The 20,580-nt window shown below is 41.5% G+C and overlaps 1 protein-coding gene across 1 annotated transcript in view; it reads left to right on the top strand.

Moving 5' to 3' along the window:
* Nucleotides 1–19,854, top strand: part of LOC138487760 (uncharacterized) — a 57,027-nt gene extending 37,173 nt beyond the window's left edge. Inside the window, exons 8-11 of the mRNA XM_069614312.1 lie at nt 444–504; nt 9,932–10,098; nt 15,654–15,774; nt 18,220–19,854. Of these exons, the coding sequence (XP_069470413.1) occupies nt 444–504; nt 9,932–10,098; nt 15,654–15,773 (348 nt within the window). The 3' untranslated portion in view covers nt 15,774; nt 18,220–19,854. The remainder of the gene's footprint in view (nt 1–443; nt 505–9,931; nt 10,099–15,653; nt 15,775–18,219) is intronic.
* Nucleotides 19,855–20,580: the final 726 nt, after the last annotated feature.

Raw genomic sequence — 20,580 nt, 5'->3', positions numbered from 1 at the left:
CAGTTCCATGAACCAGGGTTTGTGCCAGCAGTATAAAGTCACTTTTTAGCAGTATAAAGTCACTTTTTAGCAGTACAAAGTCCGTTTTTAGCAGTGCAAAGTCACCTTTTAGCAGTGCAAAGTCACTTTGAACCGTGCAAAAAATTCCATGAAGCATGGATGTATATATGAAGTCTAACAATGTTGGTGTATTCAGCTCATTTGAGCTCAGCAAACCCTCCAATAATACAATAATACAGAGTGAACTCTGGATTTGTCGAGCAATGTTGATTTCTTGAAATAGTTTTACCCATAATGAGCATGCTTAAAATGACCAGACTCTGCTATCGAGAAGTGCGTTGCATAGAGGATGACATTTTGCAGTGTCTCAACATGACATACTACCAACAGTTGGATCCACTTGACATAGAAAAGGCTGCTAATACTTATTCTCTTTTTTCCAGATTTTTAAAAAGACTAAAGACGAAGGACTCACTGTTCAAGTGGACATGGTTGACAATAATGGTGAGTGTAAATACGACATTAAGCTTTAAGCACATAACATATAGATTGATTTTCAAAACATACCGGAGCTCACCCTCTTTCGCCTACTGGAATCTAGTTAAGTCAGGTGACAAAAACAGAAACAGATCTCTCCTAGAACTCGATCTAGAGGCGTTCGCAATGCTTCGGCAAGTGTCTGCATCAATCCATGAAACAAATACCACAACCAAGATATAGAGTTTCAAACTTAATACTGTGATCAACCGGGAGAAACACCTAACAGCTGCTTTAACGTCATGCATGCCGTTATTAACTATCGCTGGAATCCTCCCACCATAAGGGGGGTTAACCATGGGTTCGTTCTCATTAATATACCAATTTACATCAAGCAATACCCCTCCCTTTTTCATGTTGTCTATCATCATACAGTAGCTTGTCTGGACCAGATCTAGCGCTGCCTACTCTAAACTCCAGATTTTGGGAAAAATCATCCCATTTATAGAAGCTAAATTGCATAGGATCCTGGTGCCCACCGCCATGATGGGCACCTTGGAATTTTGTAATGCTACTTTATTTGCACTGCCAAAAACTGCCCGGTGTTGCTACCTATGTTTTCTCAGACTTTGGCTGTCCTTCATAAGCTAACTGGCTCCCTATTTGCAGTTATATTAACTTTAAAGTCCTATGCTTGTTCCATCTGGCTTTTCATGGATGTGGAGCTTCTGCCACAAAATTGAAAGATATCTTCCTTCTCGAGTCCTTTCGGTCAGTGAATGTATACCTGTTTCAAGTCCTGTGGTTCCGCAAATCTACTATGGGTGGCAGAGCTTTCTCTACAGCCACCCCTGTCCTGTGGAACTCTCTTCCTTTGTCCATTTGGACTATTGCAGATCATTTTTCCTTTCGAAAAGCAGTGAAAACCTTTCCGTTTATTTCTTAGGGGTGGGGAGGGCAGGGTTGTCTGTCTCTGCTCTTCTTGTTACCTTTGGTCGCACTCTCGTTTTGAGAGCCCCCAGCTCCAGGATACCTTTTTGGTCACAATCCCGCTATAACATAACATTTGTAGCTCCCACCTATACTTGCTAAAAATCCCAAATTATACAAGAAAAACACTCTTGGTCATTCAGTACATTCCAAACACTAAACAGTCCAAAGAGGAGGACAGACATTGTTGAGGTTGGTTGGAATCAACAGGAAAGAAGAAGCATACTTTCACATTGTGAAAATGACCTGCATTTGTCATTTATCAGGTTTTAGGTTATTTGAAACACAATCACAAGTGTGGCGGCACTCTGGCAAGTAACATTTTTTTATATATAAAGAAAGTTCAATTCATATCCCAGGCATGGTTGTTGTACAAAAATAGTCCTTTATTAACACTTCAGTGTGGACAAAGAGGGCAGCAGCAAAAACACAGGAACGACGTTTCACCCTGCACAGGCTTCATCTGGTGTACAAGTGACAGAAAGAGGACTGCACATTTATACAGAACATTTGACTTTTTAGTCCATCATCTCTGTTTTTAAATCATGGCCACTAGCATGCTGAGAGATTGACCCTTTATGTACACCTGCCGCCATGTTGGAATGAGCTCAGATACATCAATATCAGTATTTTGGCATTGTAAGTATAATTATAATACACAAGGTTTAATAATAAAATATTTCAGCTATTGTAGATTGCTGTAAGCAATACTTATTCGGCATAAAAGGAATACCCGAAATATAAAAGCACTTCATGATAAATTATTGTTCACTTAATATTTAAATATGTAAAATACACGATTTAAATATACTCTCTAATATGTTTGAGATATTTCTATAAAACACTTTACATTAGCATTTCACATTGGCTCACAGGCATGCTCCCTGATGGGTGATCTGCAAGTAAAGTGCAATGTGCAATGTGCAGGTATCATTTGAATCTGCTAGAGTATAAATATACTCTCTAACATTTTTAAGATATTTCTTCATAACATTAGGTACTTTGTGCATTTAAGTTGGCATTTCTTATTAGCTTATTAGCCCACAGACAAAGTCCCTAATGGATGCTGTATCAGTAACGTGCACTGTGCAGATATTGTTTTGAACTTGCATATTACTTAAAACATATATATATATATATATATATATATATATATATATATATATATATATATAAAAATATATATATATATATATATATATATATATATATTGCAAGAATAGTGCAGGGAAATATAGGCAGTAAAGAACCCTCACGGGCGCCTATGTCCCTATGTCTGCAAAAAGATGCTGGCAGTAAACCCTTGTGGTCGCCAGAATCTTATATGTTAGTAGAAATTGCAAATTAACTATGAATTCTAACGGGGGAGACTTACCAAGTGTATGATATTCATGTCACTATATGCAAAAAAAGGAGACTTTGGAGAGTCTTATAAGCAAAATGAACACTGAAAAATGTGACTAAATACTTAAGGCAGTTTTATATGATATCCTGCTACAATTCACTGGCAGTAAACCCTTGCGGGTGCCAGTGCCTTATTTGCCAATTTAACGTGCTAAGCAAACACATTTAATTGTAATTGTCCCAAGTGAGCTAAATGTATGTTGCAAAAATATTAATCTGACAGATCCTAAATCATGGAACCTATCATATTGAAAGGTGTTGATCAACAAATGATTCTATGCTCCAGTGCTTGTAATTTTAAAGTGCAACGAGCTTTGTAAACTATTTACAACCTTGTTATGAGTGCAAATTATCTGTTTAAAGTACAATGTGCTTGTTTGACCTCCTGACAAGCTGATGTTAACATCGCTCAATTTGATATGTGTAGCATGCAAATATTCTACCAGGTCATCTTATATTCTAAATGTTTGTGCACTTGATCAAGTGCTCAAAAAAAGTGCTGACGGAGTGCAAAAGCAAAAAAAAAAAAATATCAAGGATTAGTCAAGAAAACACCTACAAATATATATTACTAAAATGTGCTGTTAAAATAACCCAGTTTGTCAATACTAGAAATTGTTCCCGAGATTTCTCCAAATACATCTGTTTGTCTTTAAAGCCTTATAGCATTGAGTTAAGACATCTTAGCTTCCCACAAAAACATAGAGATCTTCGTCTCGATTGTGACCTCAGGGAAACTTTGTGTTGAAGTCCACTATGGATCTGGATCTCCGTTTGTCTAAGTTTCCAAAGTCTGTCCCCACCTCTTGGATGTACTGTCACTGTGTCAATAACAACATATTTGAAAGAGCTGATGTTACCCTAATGTACATATTCAAAGTGTTTAGTAAGGGGATAGTCATCATATAAAGGAGACAGAAAATACATTCCCCACTCAACAGTGATCTTTACATATCGTGTGATGCTGAAAAACCCTATTTATACCAATAGTCTTGAAAAAATAGACCTAGTACATTTGTTTTTTTATAATATCAAAAATAGTTTATTTTCTTTTATAAAACTAACTCTAAAAGAGTGTTTTCAGTAAAAAGGACCCCACAACACAACATACAGTGGATACATTTACAATACAAATTACTAGTTTCACTCACATCCATTCCTGTAACATGACAATACAATACATCAACATATAAAATTTATATAATGATTTAAACATTTCCAATCACTGAGTGTTATTAACTCAGAATAAACAGTCCCGACATGTTTCAGTTCCTCTTGGCACCAAATGCATGAACCTTCTTCAGGGGAAGACACTTTTAATTTTTTCTCCACCATGTAATCCAGGGCCCCAAATGTACTCTTTAAACCGTACTCCTCACAAGTAGGATTGCTGCAGTGTAGGTGTGCCTCAGTGCACCCAAATGCCCTCCGACCTCTTTCAATAAGTCTGATCCTGTTCTATAAATGGTTCTTTGGTAACCATGAACCTGATTCCAGCTATTACGCCATGCCACTACTCCTGCGTGGTTGAAGAGATTGTTTACATATTCTTCGTGCTGTTAAATTGTCCACAAAATTGTAACCATGCAATTCCATGTTTGCAAGTTGTAAGGAATCTGTGTCAGGAATAACTCGATGGAAGGTGAGGGAGGCGGCTGCCTTGGCGGCTGCTTGACGCTCCCTGAGGCTCCAGGTGTCGGTGACGAGGAGGTGCGAATTTCTAAGGGCGGTCCCGACTTCCTACCTCCAAGCAGAAGCTAGCCGACAGTGAGTAAAACACATCAGCAGACGCGCCCCGCGTGTGTCTACTGAGACGCCGGTCACATTCGACCACTGAGCCAACGTAGCCTCGCCAGTGCCACGCAGGAGTAGTGGCATGGCGTAATAGCTGGAATCAGGTTCATGGTTACCAAAGAACCATTTATAGAACAGGATCAAACTTATTGAAAGAGGTCGGAGGGCATTTGGGTGCACTGAGGCACACCTACACTGCAGCAATCCTACTTGTGAGGAGTACGGTTTAAAGAGTACTTTTGGGGCCCTGGATTACATGGTGGAGAAAAAATTAAAAGTGTCTTCCCCTGAAGAAGGTTCATGCATTTGGTGCCAAGAGGAACTGAAACATGTCGGGACTGTTTATTCTGAGTTAATAACACTCAGTGATTGGAAATGTTTAAATCATTATATAAATTTTATATGTTGATGTATTGTATTGTCATGTTACAGGAATGGATGTGAGTGAAACTAGTAATTTGTATTGTAAATGTATCCACTGTATGTTGTGTTGTGGGGTCCTTTTTACTGAAAACACTGTTTTAGAGTTAGTTTTATAAAAGAAAATAAACTATTTTTGATATTATAAAAAAACAAATGTACTAGGTCTATTTTTTCAAGACTATTGGTATAAATAGGGTTTTTCAGCATCACACGATATGTAAAGATCACTGTTGAGTGGGGAATGTATTTTCTGTCTCCTTTATATGATGATTATGTTGGTTATCCCCTAACCGTGTGAGAGAGGGAATGTTAAAACAAGGGGAACGGTAGACCTTTGTATAGATAGATAGTAAGGGGATAGGACATGTTCTGGTTATTGATTGCTTGCAGGTGCTACAAGATACGTAGCCTTGCTTCTATTTTTGTACTTCCAATGTACCACAAATTACATGCACATGTAATAACATAAATTGCAAACTGTGTGAAGCATTTAAGTTCTTTTTTTATTATGACTTCAATCTTGGTGCAAGGATGAATATACTTCAGAGTCTTTGTTCCAAAACGACATACTTTACACTTAGCACATGTAGAAAAACTGGGTATCCATTTAGTTAACCAATTAGTTGCTGTTTGTGTATTCATGAGTTGAAACATACTGAGTGACAATCGTGTCTGTATAGAAGGAGGCTTTCTGTAAGTAACTGTAGCATTTGATGGCAAATGATGACTGATATCCTTGTCTCTTTTGCGCAAGTGCCAGTATTTATTCAAGCTTTGCTTTGTTTCTTTTGCTCCTGAATTATAAGTAGTGATAAATGTAATAGAGTTGTCTTCTTTCTCTTGTGTATATTTCATTTGAAAATGTTCTGTTACAAGTATCATTTCCCTGGTTTTGTTACTGCTACGGTCATATGCTTTACTTAAGGTACGCTTGCGATATCCTCTTGCTAGGAATCCTGTAGCTGTTCTTTTGGCGTTGCTTTCCAAAACTGATTTTTCACTACAATTTCTCTTGATTGGCAGGAACTCGCCATATGGGATACTGTTCTTGAGACAGGTGGGATGTGCACTGGTTGCATGTAAGAGGGTGTTAGTACTAGTGTCTTTTCGATGCAATTTCATAGTTATGATGCCATTTATTATTTTCACTTTGATGTCCAGATAGACCACTTCTGACCGATGATGATGTGTCTATGTACCTTTGCCACAGAACAACCTTATCAGTTTATCTCTTTTGATCTTCATTTGAGAATAGGTCTTCTTCCCACATGCCCAAATACAAGTTGGCGAAAGTTGCGGCTACTGCAGTGCCCATGGCGGTTCCGCAAATTTGATTGTAAAAAACCTGGTCAAACATAATTGTATTATGGGCCAGGATAAAAGAGAGCATATCCAGCAGCATTTGCACGTGTGCCCGATAACTGAGGGATCTAGTCGACAAAAACCTTTTAACTACTGCAAGACCCTGGGAGTGTGAGATGCAAGTATATAAGGAGACCACATCTAATATTACTAAAAGAAAACTGTGAAGCCAAGGGATGTGGGAAATCTGATGGAGAAACTCTGTAGTATCCTTTGTATATGATGGTAGTGTTTCCACAAAAGGGAACAAAAAAGTAATTTTCAAGTGAAAATGGTGTTAAAACACTTCTTTCTGTACCCAACATATCTTCCCATAAAACCAAAATGTAATCTGTCAATGCAAAAAGCCTGCGTCTGCATGCATGCACCCCTAAATCCGATGTGCAAACTCACCTCCTGGTAACCTAAACTAATACGAACAGCTGTCTTGTGTAGTCATGTACAGTCTTGCCGGGAAGCATTTCGGCTTGAAACCGACGTTAACATTTATTTATATGCCAAAGGTTGCAAAAAATAACCTGTCCATCCACCTTTCAGTGGTCTGGCCATTACTTGCTCAATGAGTGCTGTAATACAAGGAGCACATTGTGAGTAAATCAAACATTCACTTCCAAGCTAATTAAAACAAAGAAACTCAGCTTAAATGCAAATTAATTCAATTCGTCTTAGTATTCTGCTGGTGCTGCCTCAAAAGACCGGAAATCCGCTTCAATGCATTTACAAACGTGATTGGAAGGGATATGTAAGAGCCCAGAGGTCATTTAAGTTCCTGTCCTTTTACAGATCTAAGGAAAAAAAACAAAAAAACAATGAGCCTTGCTACGAGTACTGCAGTGTGGTAAAAGGGTGGCAGTAATTTCTTTACACCGCCTTACTAAGAGTTTGGCGGTAAGGTGGAAGATTTACCTCCAGCAAAAAACTCTAGGTAAATCTTCCACTTTACCTTCAGATATTGTGAGATTAACACCAAATGATTACCGCTTTTGGTAAATCCTCAAAAAATCCCCATGGAATCTTATGGACTCCAAAGGTGGGAACTAAAACTACCTGAACGTCACTTGTAATCCATTGGTAAGTCCACGGGACCGAGTAGCAATAAGAGTTAACACATCTTGATTTACTGAAAAATGACCATCCAACTCTAAATGAGGCCAAAAAGATAAATGGACCGTGTGCAGCTTTATTCCGGGTGAACGGACACATGGTTTGGAGTTGAAGGGCACAGAGACCCTAGGGGCCTAATTCAGAGAAGTGTTTTATAATGGCAAACCCCCATTGGAAGACGCTCTGTGAATCAGGGCCTAGGTGTTCTTGGCACCTCTGGGCGTTTTGATGGGATTCCCTGGTATGTTGCCACACGTTGATGCGCGTCTGAGAGGCTGGCACACCTCCAGATGTTGCCTCTTTGTTTGCATTGGAAATGACCAGGAAGATCCAGTGGGGATCATGCGCAATGAAAGTTTTTATTTTTGTACATGGCGGGCAGCATTACTGATCACTGCCGTGGTGGTGGGGGGGGGCACATGTGCACACGGAAGCAAACCTATTGCAATTTTCACAAGTTTTCAAACCCAGAGCCTGCCCGGAATCCTGTGTCAATAGCAGCCTACGCTACAAAACTATCAAAATCAACCGAAGTAGGCCACTAAGAAAGCCTGTTTATGATTTTGCACTGCAAAAATACACTTTGCATCGCTCTGTGAATCAGGGTGTTTGTTGGCAGTCCAAAGTCACTTTGCACCAGTGCAGAATCACGTTGCACCGTGCAAAAAATTCCATGAATCAGGCCCTGAGCCTGCAATGCTAACACAGGAAAACCGCAGTATGCTTCCCAGATAAATCCACAAGCTATAATTTTGACAAAGTCGCAGAAACAACCTTTGTGACTAAACAAGACACTGGGGGTCGTATTCCTCTATTCATGTCTCTCTGCTCAGTTTGTTTAATGGGTGAGGCTATTGTACAGTGTTTTTGTATGACCTATTTTCAAAATGGCCTCTGCATGCTAAATCTGCAATTTTCTATTTCAAAATGGCCTCTGCTGGCTGTCATGGCAATTCTTGATAGAGCACAATAAGAGCTCCCATTTTCCAAGAGATAAAACAATTCTCCTTAAGGGAGTCACACGAGGGGAGTTTCAATAACGGAAGAGATCCTTACACAGTTTGACAGGAATTCCCAGCAAACCACGCCTTGGCGCCAATCTTGCCCTTAATAAAAGCAGCTTAATGGCCCGGCAGTAAAGTTAGCGTGGTTAATCTTTAATAGCCCAGTGTTTTCGTCGTAGTATTTCAGGTTTACTAGCATAATTAATGGCTGTTGTCATGCCAACAAGAACGACAACACTGTAATACGCAAGGTGTTGTATAGACACAATGTCAACAGTATAGAGCAATAATAACCTTGAAATAAATCTCTGCCTCCACCTCTGCCTTGCACTTCCCCCACCCCTTTCCCCTGGCACTTTGTGCTGTCGCACTTGCACGATCCAATGACACAAGGCCTAGTTGGATCTAGGATCGGTTGTCTTGTCTTCCTTCTGTCTCCCCTCCCTTTTCTTGTGGCACTTAGAAACACTTGTGTACAGGCACAATATGAATGCCATATCATATATCATATCCCATGCAAGCATGCATTATGCGCACACACACAATATGAAGTTTTTGTTTTATCACACATCTCTAACCAGTTCCTCCAGCCAATGACACATCCCTGAAGAAGGCCTTTGCCACTCTGCAGGATGGCCTACCTCATGCAGAAGGCTGAAACATGTCTGGGGTTGCCTGCGGTATCATGCAGAAGGGATGTGACCAAACAGTTTGGGCTGCACTGCCCATTTCCGGGTAGGGCCAAGCCTGATTTGCATATGGTCTTTGCAGGTGATACTGAATAATGATCGTCTGGAGGGTTGCTGAGCTATCAGCTGTTTTTATTTTGCTGCCATGTGCACTGTCATGAAGTAGGAAGCAGGGGGAGGTGGCCATCACACATCTCCCTAAATCCTGGCTTCTGCTTAGCCCTGAGTGCCAAGATTTAGATGATCCTCGCAGGCCATTAATGCAGAGAAGTACAGAAGCACTACATGCTGAACTGGCCTACAGCCCCCCACTCGCCGGCCAGCATGCTCAATGGGCCCGGCAATGGCAACGGGGAGGCAAAACACCCCTACCCTTCCCAGCGTTAGCTGGGGTACGATCACACAGGGACAGGAGATTTACAGCATAGATCGGGCTGGCCCAGAAGCGCTCTGCCATTAAAGGAGTGCTCAATGTTCACTGGGCCTGCCCTGCAGGATTCTCCATCATGGCTGGAAGTCCAGTGCCTGTTTGCCCATCATGGAAAGGTCTGCACTGGTCACATCTCAACGAGATATGCGCTCGCCCCACTGCTTCGCGCACCCTAATATTTAAGGGGTCTATTGTTAGTGTAGCGCGTCATGTTCTTTGGAGAGAAACATCCTGTGTTGATCATTTTTCCGCAGGTTTGACCGCCTTACAGTGCGCTATTCAAGCACAAAACAAAGTAAGGAAAGAACTTCAGAGGAATGACCTGACCATGGAGGCGCACGAGTTTCTGCTTCACAGAAAGGACCAGCTATGCCAAGCAGTCAGCTGTTTACAGAGCATGGGAGCTGATCCTCTCGCACAGGTAAGGAAAATGTGTCAACAAATATTTGATACGATATATTGTGTCACTGTAATCACAATATATTTAAGGTTTCAAGACACATTACATAGAAAAGTAAAAGAATATGTCCAACTCCCGGACTTGGAAACTTGGCGGGTTTTCATGCGATCCCTCATTAATATTCATGAGGAAAAATGCGCATACATTTATAATCACTGGGCCGCTTTACACGTTAGGTGGCCGCGTAATGAACGGTGCCGGTATGGGACCGGCACCGTTCATTACGGGCCGCCATATTATGGGTCTGCTCGCGGGTGGAGGTAAACACGCCTGGTCCACCCGCGAGCAACCAGGATGCTAACAACAGGCCCGTCATTAACAGGCCCTTTGTTAGCATCCTCCCCATTCCCATGGACCCTATGGAGGCTAAAATGGGAATGGGGATGTACTGCGTCCGGGTCCCGCGAAAGGGAATTACCGGGCCCTCCAAGGTTGGAATGGCCCGGTAAGTCCCCTTTTGCGGGACCCGGACCACGAGTTTGGAGGTAGTCATGCCGCTAAAAATGGCATGGCTACCTCCAAAGTCGTAATGAGGCCCATTGTATGTAAATGTATCTGGTGAATATTAATGAGAGGTATCATCTAAATCTGACATGGAGCCAGCCCCCGAGGCCTGGGGTTGGACAACCCTGCGTTAAGACCTTGTTGATGCAACTATGCAAAACGTCAGCTTGGTTAAACAGACATAGCTCGCTTTCCGTTCAATGCTTGTATGACCCACTGCTAATGATTACATATGCACACCTACATCCAAAAGCTACACCAGATTGTACAAGCCCCTTGCCAGGGGTGGACTACCCAATAGGAAACTCTGGAGGTTTCCCACTAGGCCTCTGCACTCTGGGACTCTCTTGTGTGGTCACCTATTTTATTTCCGCATTTTCTCGTAGGAAAAGGGTGGGGCTTGCTGACAATGTGTAACTTGGGCCCACTTTGAATATTATTTCCAAGGCCGCTTTTGGTTTCCAGTCCACCTTTGCCCCTTGCACCACACTATCTGTCCATATAATTTCTATCCTATTCCTGCTTCCCTTACCTTCTCACCCGTTTGCTAATTAGACTATGCCACTACCTGAACAAGCCGTTCACCATAAAGCCACTATGATGTTGATGGGACAATAACATAACAAACACACACATGCATACACAAACACATACTTTGTGTCCCTGCAATCACAGCACCAACAACACTCTCTATTTAGACAAGCGCATTACGAGAAAGGACCTCATTTTGAGTTTGGTGGTGTGGTCAAAAACAGTGGTACTGCTGCATTACTGCACCGCTGAACTATGGGTTTGGAGGTGAAGTGGAGGAAAAACCTGCAGCAAAATGCAGGAGGTAATTTTGCCACCTTACTGTCAGAAAACATACATTTATGGGGAATTACCGCCAGTGGTAACTAAGTCAAAAATCTCCATGGAGTCCTTTGGACGCCAATAAATAGGAACAAGCACTGCCTATCACCACTGGTGATCTGGCATGAATTCCTCTGGATCAAATGGCGGTAATGGTAAATACACTTTGCGGTATCTGGGTGGATTTTTGGTTGAGATGTCACCAAACTTGCAATGAGGCCCTTTATCACTGTGCCCTCACTATTATTTGGTGGCAACTGAAAAAAAAAAAAAAACAGTAACAGTATAACTACCATTTTTGCAGTCTGTGTGTTTCTGATCTTTTGAACCCACCATAAGAGGATACCACCACCATATGCTTGGGGGGTATCTGGCTGATTACAAATTACCACCGGTGTAAACAGTAATTCTGTTTGGTGGTATTACTGCAAGGGACAGCACCAAACACTTTAGCTTTAGACTCAGATAGACTTGAAATGAATTGCTTCTTGCATCTGTTCTGGCAGCTCAAACGTGCTGCAATCAGGTTACACAGTCTTCAGAGATCAAATATTTGACACAGGGTGATTGTTTTTGCTATTTTTCTTCTATTTAGCAAACACATACATGGAATGCTTACAGGACAATTGTTTAGAACATGTGCACATTAAACACAGTTCATTTCCTTCAAAAAAGCATACAAGTCCAATCTCAGTCATCTCCCGTCCTTCAAAAAGATCTCAAGAACAGATATAGGGCCCGATTCATGGAATATTTGCCAGGTTCAAAATTAATTTGCACTGCTGTAAAGTGACTTTGCACTGCTGAACAGTGACTATGCACTGCCAATGCAAACCCTGATTCATGGAACCATGAAAAGTGTATTTCTGCAGTGCAAAGTCCTGGCAAAATTAGCGCCTAGTCATTTTTGCAGTAAAAAATGACTTTGCCCATCAAAAATACACTTTGCACGGCTCCATAAATCAGGATTTGTGTCGGCAGTGTAAAGTCACTTTTCAGCAGTGCAAATTCACTTTGAACCGGGCAATTATTCCATGAATCGGGCCCAAAGAGTGCACACACTCCTAAATTATTCCTGCACAGGTAGCACCAATAAAATAAGCAAGCATTACAAACACGCACACATTAGCCTAAATCCACACTTTCACGTCATATCTTTAAAGTGACAATCAGCCGTGCAATTGTACCATTATTTCACTGCATCCCGGAATGAGGAAAAACCAAAGCTTGTCCCCGAGCCGTCTTATAACACTACACGCGCAGTGATCAGCTGCCCCTGGCGCTCAAAAACTCAACTTCCGAGCCCCGTTTGCCTTTGTTTTCACATTTAAGCATGTTAGGTTGTGTTAGGCATAGTGGTGCATGGGTAAAGGGGGCGGCTTTGAACGCTGCCAGGTTCCTTCACTGGTGCAAATGGTGGGTGATTGCAAAGAGGAGGGATGCATAATGCTGAATGCTGGATATCACATGATGCATTTTCCTACGTTGTGATTCGTTGATCCTTAATAGTAACTTGGAGGATTAACCCTAACTCGTAAAATGCACTATTGTTTTGTGGATGCTTCAAAGTGCACTTTTTAGCGCAAGGGTCTGCAACCTTTGGTTGTTTATATGTTTTGGACCACAAATCCCATCAGCCCTAGCCATCGTATTGAATATTCAGAGAATATGGGAGTCATAGTCAAAAACATCTGGAGAACTGCAAATCAAATCGTAGAACCCTGTTAAAGGGAATGCTTCGTGAATCCGAAATATGCACAGTGCTTGCACAAAACACACTCACGAGTGTTTTTTTTTTTTCTTTTAAAGAAAACGTTTTTGTTTTTCCAACCAAGTACACAAACAGGAATGAAACATTCAATGTTGTCAGAAAGGCAATGACATTTCATCTTTATAAACACACACACAACACACCACACACCACACACAGACACCATGCAACTATTATTCCTTTCGTCCAAGCTGAACGCAATAAGATAGTGTTCACATTTCTGCAATGAGCTTAGACATCAATTTTAGCTATATGTATTTAAACGTGTACACCAACCAATCACGCTCTACACATTTGAATAAATAAATAAATAAAACACGTTCCAGGCATGTGTAAAAAAACACGGACACGCTTATTCAGACATGCACACCCGGTAAATACACACAAAAACACAAACATTCAGAACATTCCATATTTCGAGATGCAGAGAAATGTGCGAATTCAGAAAGTTGAACATTCTGTTTTTCCTGGCAAGCAGGTTTCCAAAACGATCAGGAAGGTATACAGTGTTTACATCGAATCTTTTATGGTGAATGACATTTATTTCGAAACCTTTATAACGATAACTTTTATAGTGAATGCATTTAGGATGGGGGTAAAGGGTTAAATATTTTTTGGGAAATGGTCTTGATGGGTTTTTAGGGTTGGGAAACAGGGGTTTGGAGGGGGATCCCCCAAAAAACAAAACCAAAACAAAACCAAAATCTAAAAAATGCATTCACTATAAAAGTTTTCAAGATAAAAGATTCGATATATGGGCATTTGTTATAAATTACTTCGATATACAGACGTGTAACCAGTTAGGCAATTCACAAAAAAAAATGCTATCAGGACCACAGAGGTGTTAATATAATATAAAATACAAATAGAGCCGCACACACCCCCATAAATTGTCCATGCACAGTCAGCGGCACAACCCTGTGAGCGCATACAACAAGCAACAATCTAAAGAAACACTGCCCGTCAGATTCCCAAAGTTTCTTTTGGTGCGAGTGATAGGATACAGCAGAAATGGAGCAGCCTCGTCCACAAAGTGCCTCTGAACGTGCTCACCTCAGCTGCGCCCATTCTGATGCCCTTTCCTCACCCCTTTGCCCATTAGCGCAAATCCGGGTGCATTTCTGACATTTCAAAGTGTATCCTGAATTCACAAACGCGATGCGCTTTTAAGTGCGGCTAAAAGAGGCACATTCCCCTGCACCCGGTCATTGCTGAGTGGCTTGGGAGGGTTTAAGCCCTCCCACTTTGAGGCGGAAGCAATCTTTCTGCTGTGTCGCCCAGCTCAGGGCTCTAAGAACAAACGGTGTGATGGCAAGAGTGTGAGACATCACAAGTTGGTGAGCAGTGTCATTACCGTGACTGCAGCAGCAAAGGTAAGGTGGCCGAGGACAAAACCCTGCCAGGGAATATCAATAGACCCCCTCTGATGAAGCTAAAGGCTTACCTGCTGGGCTCAGCTTTTAGATGACTCAGAGCCTCTTTGCGAAACTAAATGGCCTCTGAATAGGAGCGAGGAATGCACCTAATGGGTCAGAGGAAGGTGAAATAGCTATTCAGCCACGTAGACTCACAGGAAGGGTGGGGTGGGTCAACAGGGCAATGGCTGTAATGGAAAACTCACTACCCGTTTCAAAACTGCCATCCAGCCACCCCAACATTTTGAGGCTGGCCCGCCTCTTATGCCACAGTTGCATTTCCACCCCCAAAAGGTGATGGACTTTTTTTTTTGTGTCCTCACGTATCACAGAGACAAACCCTTTAAATGCCTTTCTCTGTGAAATGTTCTCCCAGCAGCCACGTAGTATTAGTCACAAAGTAAAACTTAACTCTCACTATAACACTAATTCACAAAACTCCCTGTAAAGATTTGGCAGGACACATCATATTTGAGATTTCACATGTAAGGTCGGCATCCCTTCCACACTTTCTTTCTTTTGGAAGCACAAAAACATTTCTCTTCTCACTGATAATTCTGCATGAAACACTAGCAAATACGTTGAAATGTGTGAAGAAGTAGTGTGAGATAAGGCTTAAGGTTTCCTCTCAAAGACTGGACTAAATCAGGCAATTCCCCTTCAGCAAAGACTTGATTCCAGCATGAATTGCTTTGCCATGTGACTCAGGAGGACAGCTCAGGGGCAACGTGCTAGCCTTGGAGGCAAGACGACATGGAGCACCACCGATTCGATCCCCGGGTCCATGCTTAGAAATCTCTGGGTATTAAGGGCGTTATTAATAACCTATCATATCATGGACCAATAATACATGCTTAGTGACGCCTGCTATGCTCTGTTCTGCATTAGCCACTGCAGGGTGGCATTTTGGAAGCATATGATGAGATCATGCCAGGGCACTCACACTATGTTTATTTCTCACCCTTCTTTAATAGGATTGCTCATTCCTCCCTCTGCTGCCTCTACTGGATGGGGTAACCTGCCCGCTCTACCCTTTTGGTGAAACCGACTACTTACCTCCATGTTACCCAAGCTTCTATCGCTACACTGCATAAGGTAGGTGCACCCATTAAGAAGGTGAGCAGCGAATTCCCTTGTGTCCCATCTGGCACCCCAAATATTTCTTAGAGCATCCCCCATTCTCCTAACAATGTTGGAATAATGCTTTGGACATCCTCCTTTCCCCCAAAGGGAAAGATTCTAACTCACCGTTCTCCTGTATGGGAAATGTAATCTCTTCCTCTTGTGGCCAGTCCCAAAACAAACCTAAAATAGTCAACAAAAACCCCACTGTTCTTTATAAGTCTTCTATCCTGCGGAAATCCATGTTCAACCATTGGGACTAGAGTTTGATCAACAATAGTTTCAATGTTTTTAAATACACCAAATCCTTCATGTTGGTACCCTGAGATCTTTGGAACAAGGGACAGCGCATGGGGCAGAGACAAGGAGAAGGAATTCTGTGCGCAGTTCTGATGCTGTCCTAGATCAGCACGACTCATTAGCCACCTATTCTGTAGACTCTGTGAGCAGAAAAGTGTAAACAAAAACTCACCTTTAAGGAATAGGAGGCATCACCTTGAGACCATCTGAGATCCATACCCAGGGGTAGACCCAGGATCACAGTGAGTTGATGGCTTTCTTTCCTCTGTCTTTTGAGTAGTGGGTAGGGAAGTCAGTGGTAGCCTGCCAGCTAAAGAAATCAGCCACACCCTGCACACTAACTCTGGGCTCATTAACAGGACCTTAAAATGTAATGGATTAGAGATAGAGAAGTTTGGACTTTTATTTGTTAATAGGATCTTACAGTTGCCTGAAACTCCTACGACACTGGGAAGATTTAGTGGAGAACGCCTGTGCAATACAAGCTGAGTGAGGACTATTCGTTGAATGGAATCCATGCTTGAACAGTGCTGTTCCGCATGCTGACAGCACTCCTTATGTCAGCATAGAACATATTGCAGTGGCAAGCAAGTGGTGCCCTGGTGCAGTGCCTGCATTTCCAAAAGGGCATCATACAGCCAACGTTTGAGGGCGACAATGTCAGAATGCGCACACACACACATCTTGATAGAGACGCTTAGACCCCCTGCCCAAGATAGTGGGACCTGCTGCACACATTGAGAGTGTGCTGGATAACACTGCTGATCTCAAGGCCTGCCTGTCTACTCTGCAGTGCTAAGATCTGTTCCCCTACATTGTGAAGCTTTGCAGATCATGTGTCATTGCCACACTGAGCGCATGCAAATCCACCCCGTGCCGTCCTATGTTATATATGGTCAAGGAGCAGACCATCAGTTCACCATCATCCGCCTGGGTGTACCAAAAATAAAGACATGTTAAAGTCCAGACACTTGAAAGAAACCAAACATGACACCTGAGTGGCCTCGTGGTGACAGGCTCGGGGCACCAATGAAAGTTAGCAGTGTATAAATAGCCAAGCTTGCCAGCTTTACTGGGCGGAAGATGTTTCTCAGTAGGAGGCAAATGGTGCCCCCTCCTTGAAAGAAAATAAGCTGTAGACACAATGCAAGACTCTGTGGTCCATTTGTTATGAACTGACATGAGAGGAATACTTGGCATAACCATTTAGCATTAAACTCAGATAAGCATCACTTACAGAGGTGGGGAACGACTATATGACAATCTTCAAACTCTATGCATAAACCCAAGGTGCAACTTTGGCCGGTTGGCCAAGTTTCCCTGTCTCTCTAGTAAATCTGCAGCATGTAACGCAGCACACAGCTTGGAGGGCAACAAGTGAACCAGGAAGCATTTAGTGTATTTCCAGCATCTCTTTGCCAAAGTCCAAACCCTAGAGAGGTCATTTTAAGCAGAATGGAGGTCTGTTTATTTGTATTTATTTGTATGTATTGTTTTATATAGCACTTTAATCCAAAGTGGGCATTCTGCAAATACATCAGTGTTCACTTTTAATAAGTAATAGCTATCCCTGAGGCATTCTGAAATGCTAATATTTCATATACCTACAATTCTGTACATCAGATCTATAACTGATTTTTACCAAATTTTGTATTTGTTAATGGAGAAATCCGATTCAATAAAGTATTCATTCATTCATGCATCCATTCATTCATAATGTTACCATACTGCCTTTGTCAACATTCAGAAATCGTGGTAAATTTAAAAAAGGTATATCATAAACGTATATCCCACATATACTTGATTTATGAGATTAAAAGATGACCGCGATGGAGTGGCCCATACACCTAAAAAATGTCCATCTTAAAATACACTCATCACAGGATTTATTTTGCGGCATGTTCATTGCCTCTTCTACTAATAAAAATAAATATGGCAGTCATAGCTGAGGAAAAACGCTTCTGAAAAAGCCTGTTTTATTTTCCAATAGCGTTGTGTCTTCCGTATTGTTCACTAGTTCATTGTATTCTCATGAAGGAATAACATAGGTTGTAATCACTTAGACTGCTGATGACTTTAGTACTAACCCTACTCCATTGATGTCTTGCTCTATTCCAGGGAGAAGCTACGGATCCAAGGTGTTGTTAGTCACCATTTGGAGAAATGTCGGCTCGATGTCTGCAAGGAAACTTGCCAAAGTCGATGGTCAGATTGGTTTCCATTGAATGGATCCGGAGCCAAGACCTCTTTATGACCAACAGGCTTTGGCCCCGAATCAGAAATGTAATAGTGACTTAAACTGTGAAAAAACTGTCAATTTACACTGTGGTGATGGGGAGCTAGTCTGCCAGACTAACAAGCTAGCTGTGTGTAAGACGCTCTCAATTTCATAAAAGTGTTGCACCTTCATGAAGATTGATTAGGTGCACCATAAGGGATTGATCAAGAAGAGTCACTTGACAACATTTCGTTCAGTAAGATTTATCGGGAAATCGTGAGGTGTTGTAATGCCAATTGCGCAGTTCAGTGCATTAGAATGTGCCAATGTTTTCCGCATTGGCAAAGCTGTAATTCATGAAACCGGAGTTTTCAATATGCCAAAACCTTCTTGGGAAGACCCACCTATTGGCGAACCAACATTTTTCTAACAATATGAAACTACATTGATTAAAAACATCTAAATTTACGAAGATTTAAATTGATTTGGAAAAGGTATGATTTGCCATCTCCTCCTGAAAGAAGAAATGGACCGCTTTCTTTCAGTTCTCAAAGTATGAGCATATCTTCCTTGTTGTTTTTGGAATTACATGCATACCCAACCATCACAAAAGTAGTGCAGGAAATTGGCAGCAAATATAATAAAAATGTCAGCTGATGCTCTGAACCTCTCTCCCCCAACCTCGGTAGCATTCAATGCAATGATGGATTATAACTAACTATGATATTCAAGGGCTTGGGCGCTCTCTGACAATCCTTGAGGAATGAACCAAGCATCGAACAATCTCAGATGCCTTTAAGCAGCCTTTATGATCCCGAACAAAAGGAATTATACCCAGCCCATAATGTGTTTAATACATAAAGCAATCATTTTGACTGTTCCCTCTAATGCAAACATTTATTCAAAATGACTGCATGTGGCATAACAACTCACCCAACCCCATTTGAAAAATGTTGGTCCAGGAATGGCAGAAAACTCTGGTTTTAAATGAGCTGGTTTCTGTGAAACTTCACTTGTTTGCTATAATAATTAAGCACATTTGTAAATAATCATGCTACAGAATATCAGTTGATGCAACTCTTTCTTGTTATTTTCATTCTTGTGTTTTTTTTTTGTGTGTGTGTATGATAAACCTCTATCTTTTGACTGGCTGCCCTTTTGAGCTCTGAGAGCTTCATTCCCCGGGAGCCAGAAGGCATATCCGGAAGGATATGTTGTGGTAATAAATGAAGGATGAGTTCTGAAAAGGTCAAGTCTAATCCGCAATTCTCCAATGTGCTTCTCCTAAACATGGGCATCAGCTGAACTGTAGATAGGCACGTGGGTACCAAGGAGTAGCTACTACTAACCCTGCGTGGGTACGAATTAGCTACTTGGCTGGCTTTCTAACTCCAGTGATTTTCAAAATCTAACTATTGACCTGTTCAAAGTGTCTGTAGCTTTAGAATTTACAAACTTTATTGGTTGTGTATTTATGGTTACATGTATCAATGTTCAGTAACTTTGAGTTTCTAATAAAGATTGTTAAAAAAAGCCATGCAATAGCAAATCAACCTGGTTCAAAGATCGTTTGTTTTTACCTCCTGTGATGCCCGTAAAGGGTCAACTAATTCTGCGTCCGGTACGTCGATGAATTTAATGGCCCTAATTCGAAAACCTCCTTAAGCATGTAGTACATCATTACAATCGATTTATACTCCAGTATTGTTAATTTTCATAACAGTATTGGCATTAATACCTGGCACTGACGAAACTATATAGGGATGATATGCTATGATATGATATAGCATTTATAACGCGCCTATACACAAGTGTTTCAAGGCGCGACGAGGCAAGGGAGGGGAAACAGGGAAGACAGAGACAATGATCCTACTAGGCCAGGTGATATTCAGATCAGCATCTGGGATGTCAGCCCAGATCATATTAAAGCGGTGCCACCACAATGTTTGAGGCAACAGCTGAAGCTTAGACCAATACAATTGTTTGCCAAAGGTAATGAGAGCTTTGTACCGTCATATTATGCAGACAGAATGCAGAGGAAGAAGGGACTGTTTATAAGTGTCGTAAATGTGAACAAATAAATTGCTTTATTTGTACAGACCTCATATGCACAGTAAGGGTCAAAGTTGGGCTACCCAGAAATACAAAATGGTGGAGGAGACACAACAGCAATCAAATGAAGATATAAAGCTGGTCAAATTGCGAGTCTTCGAACTTTGAGTAAATATTCTCTGGAATAGACATAACAGAGAGGCTCTGTT

This window comes from Ambystoma mexicanum, chromosome 9, assembly GCF_040938575.1.
Source record: "Ambystoma mexicanum isolate Mex_15411 chromosome 9, UKY_AmexF1_1, whole genome shotgun sequence".
Taxonomy (NCBI): domain Eukaryota; kingdom Metazoa; phylum Chordata; class Amphibia; order Caudata; family Ambystomatidae; genus Ambystoma; species Ambystoma mexicanum.
Note: the sequence above shows the minus strand (reverse complement) of the source record. Positions and strands in the feature narration are given on the sequence as shown.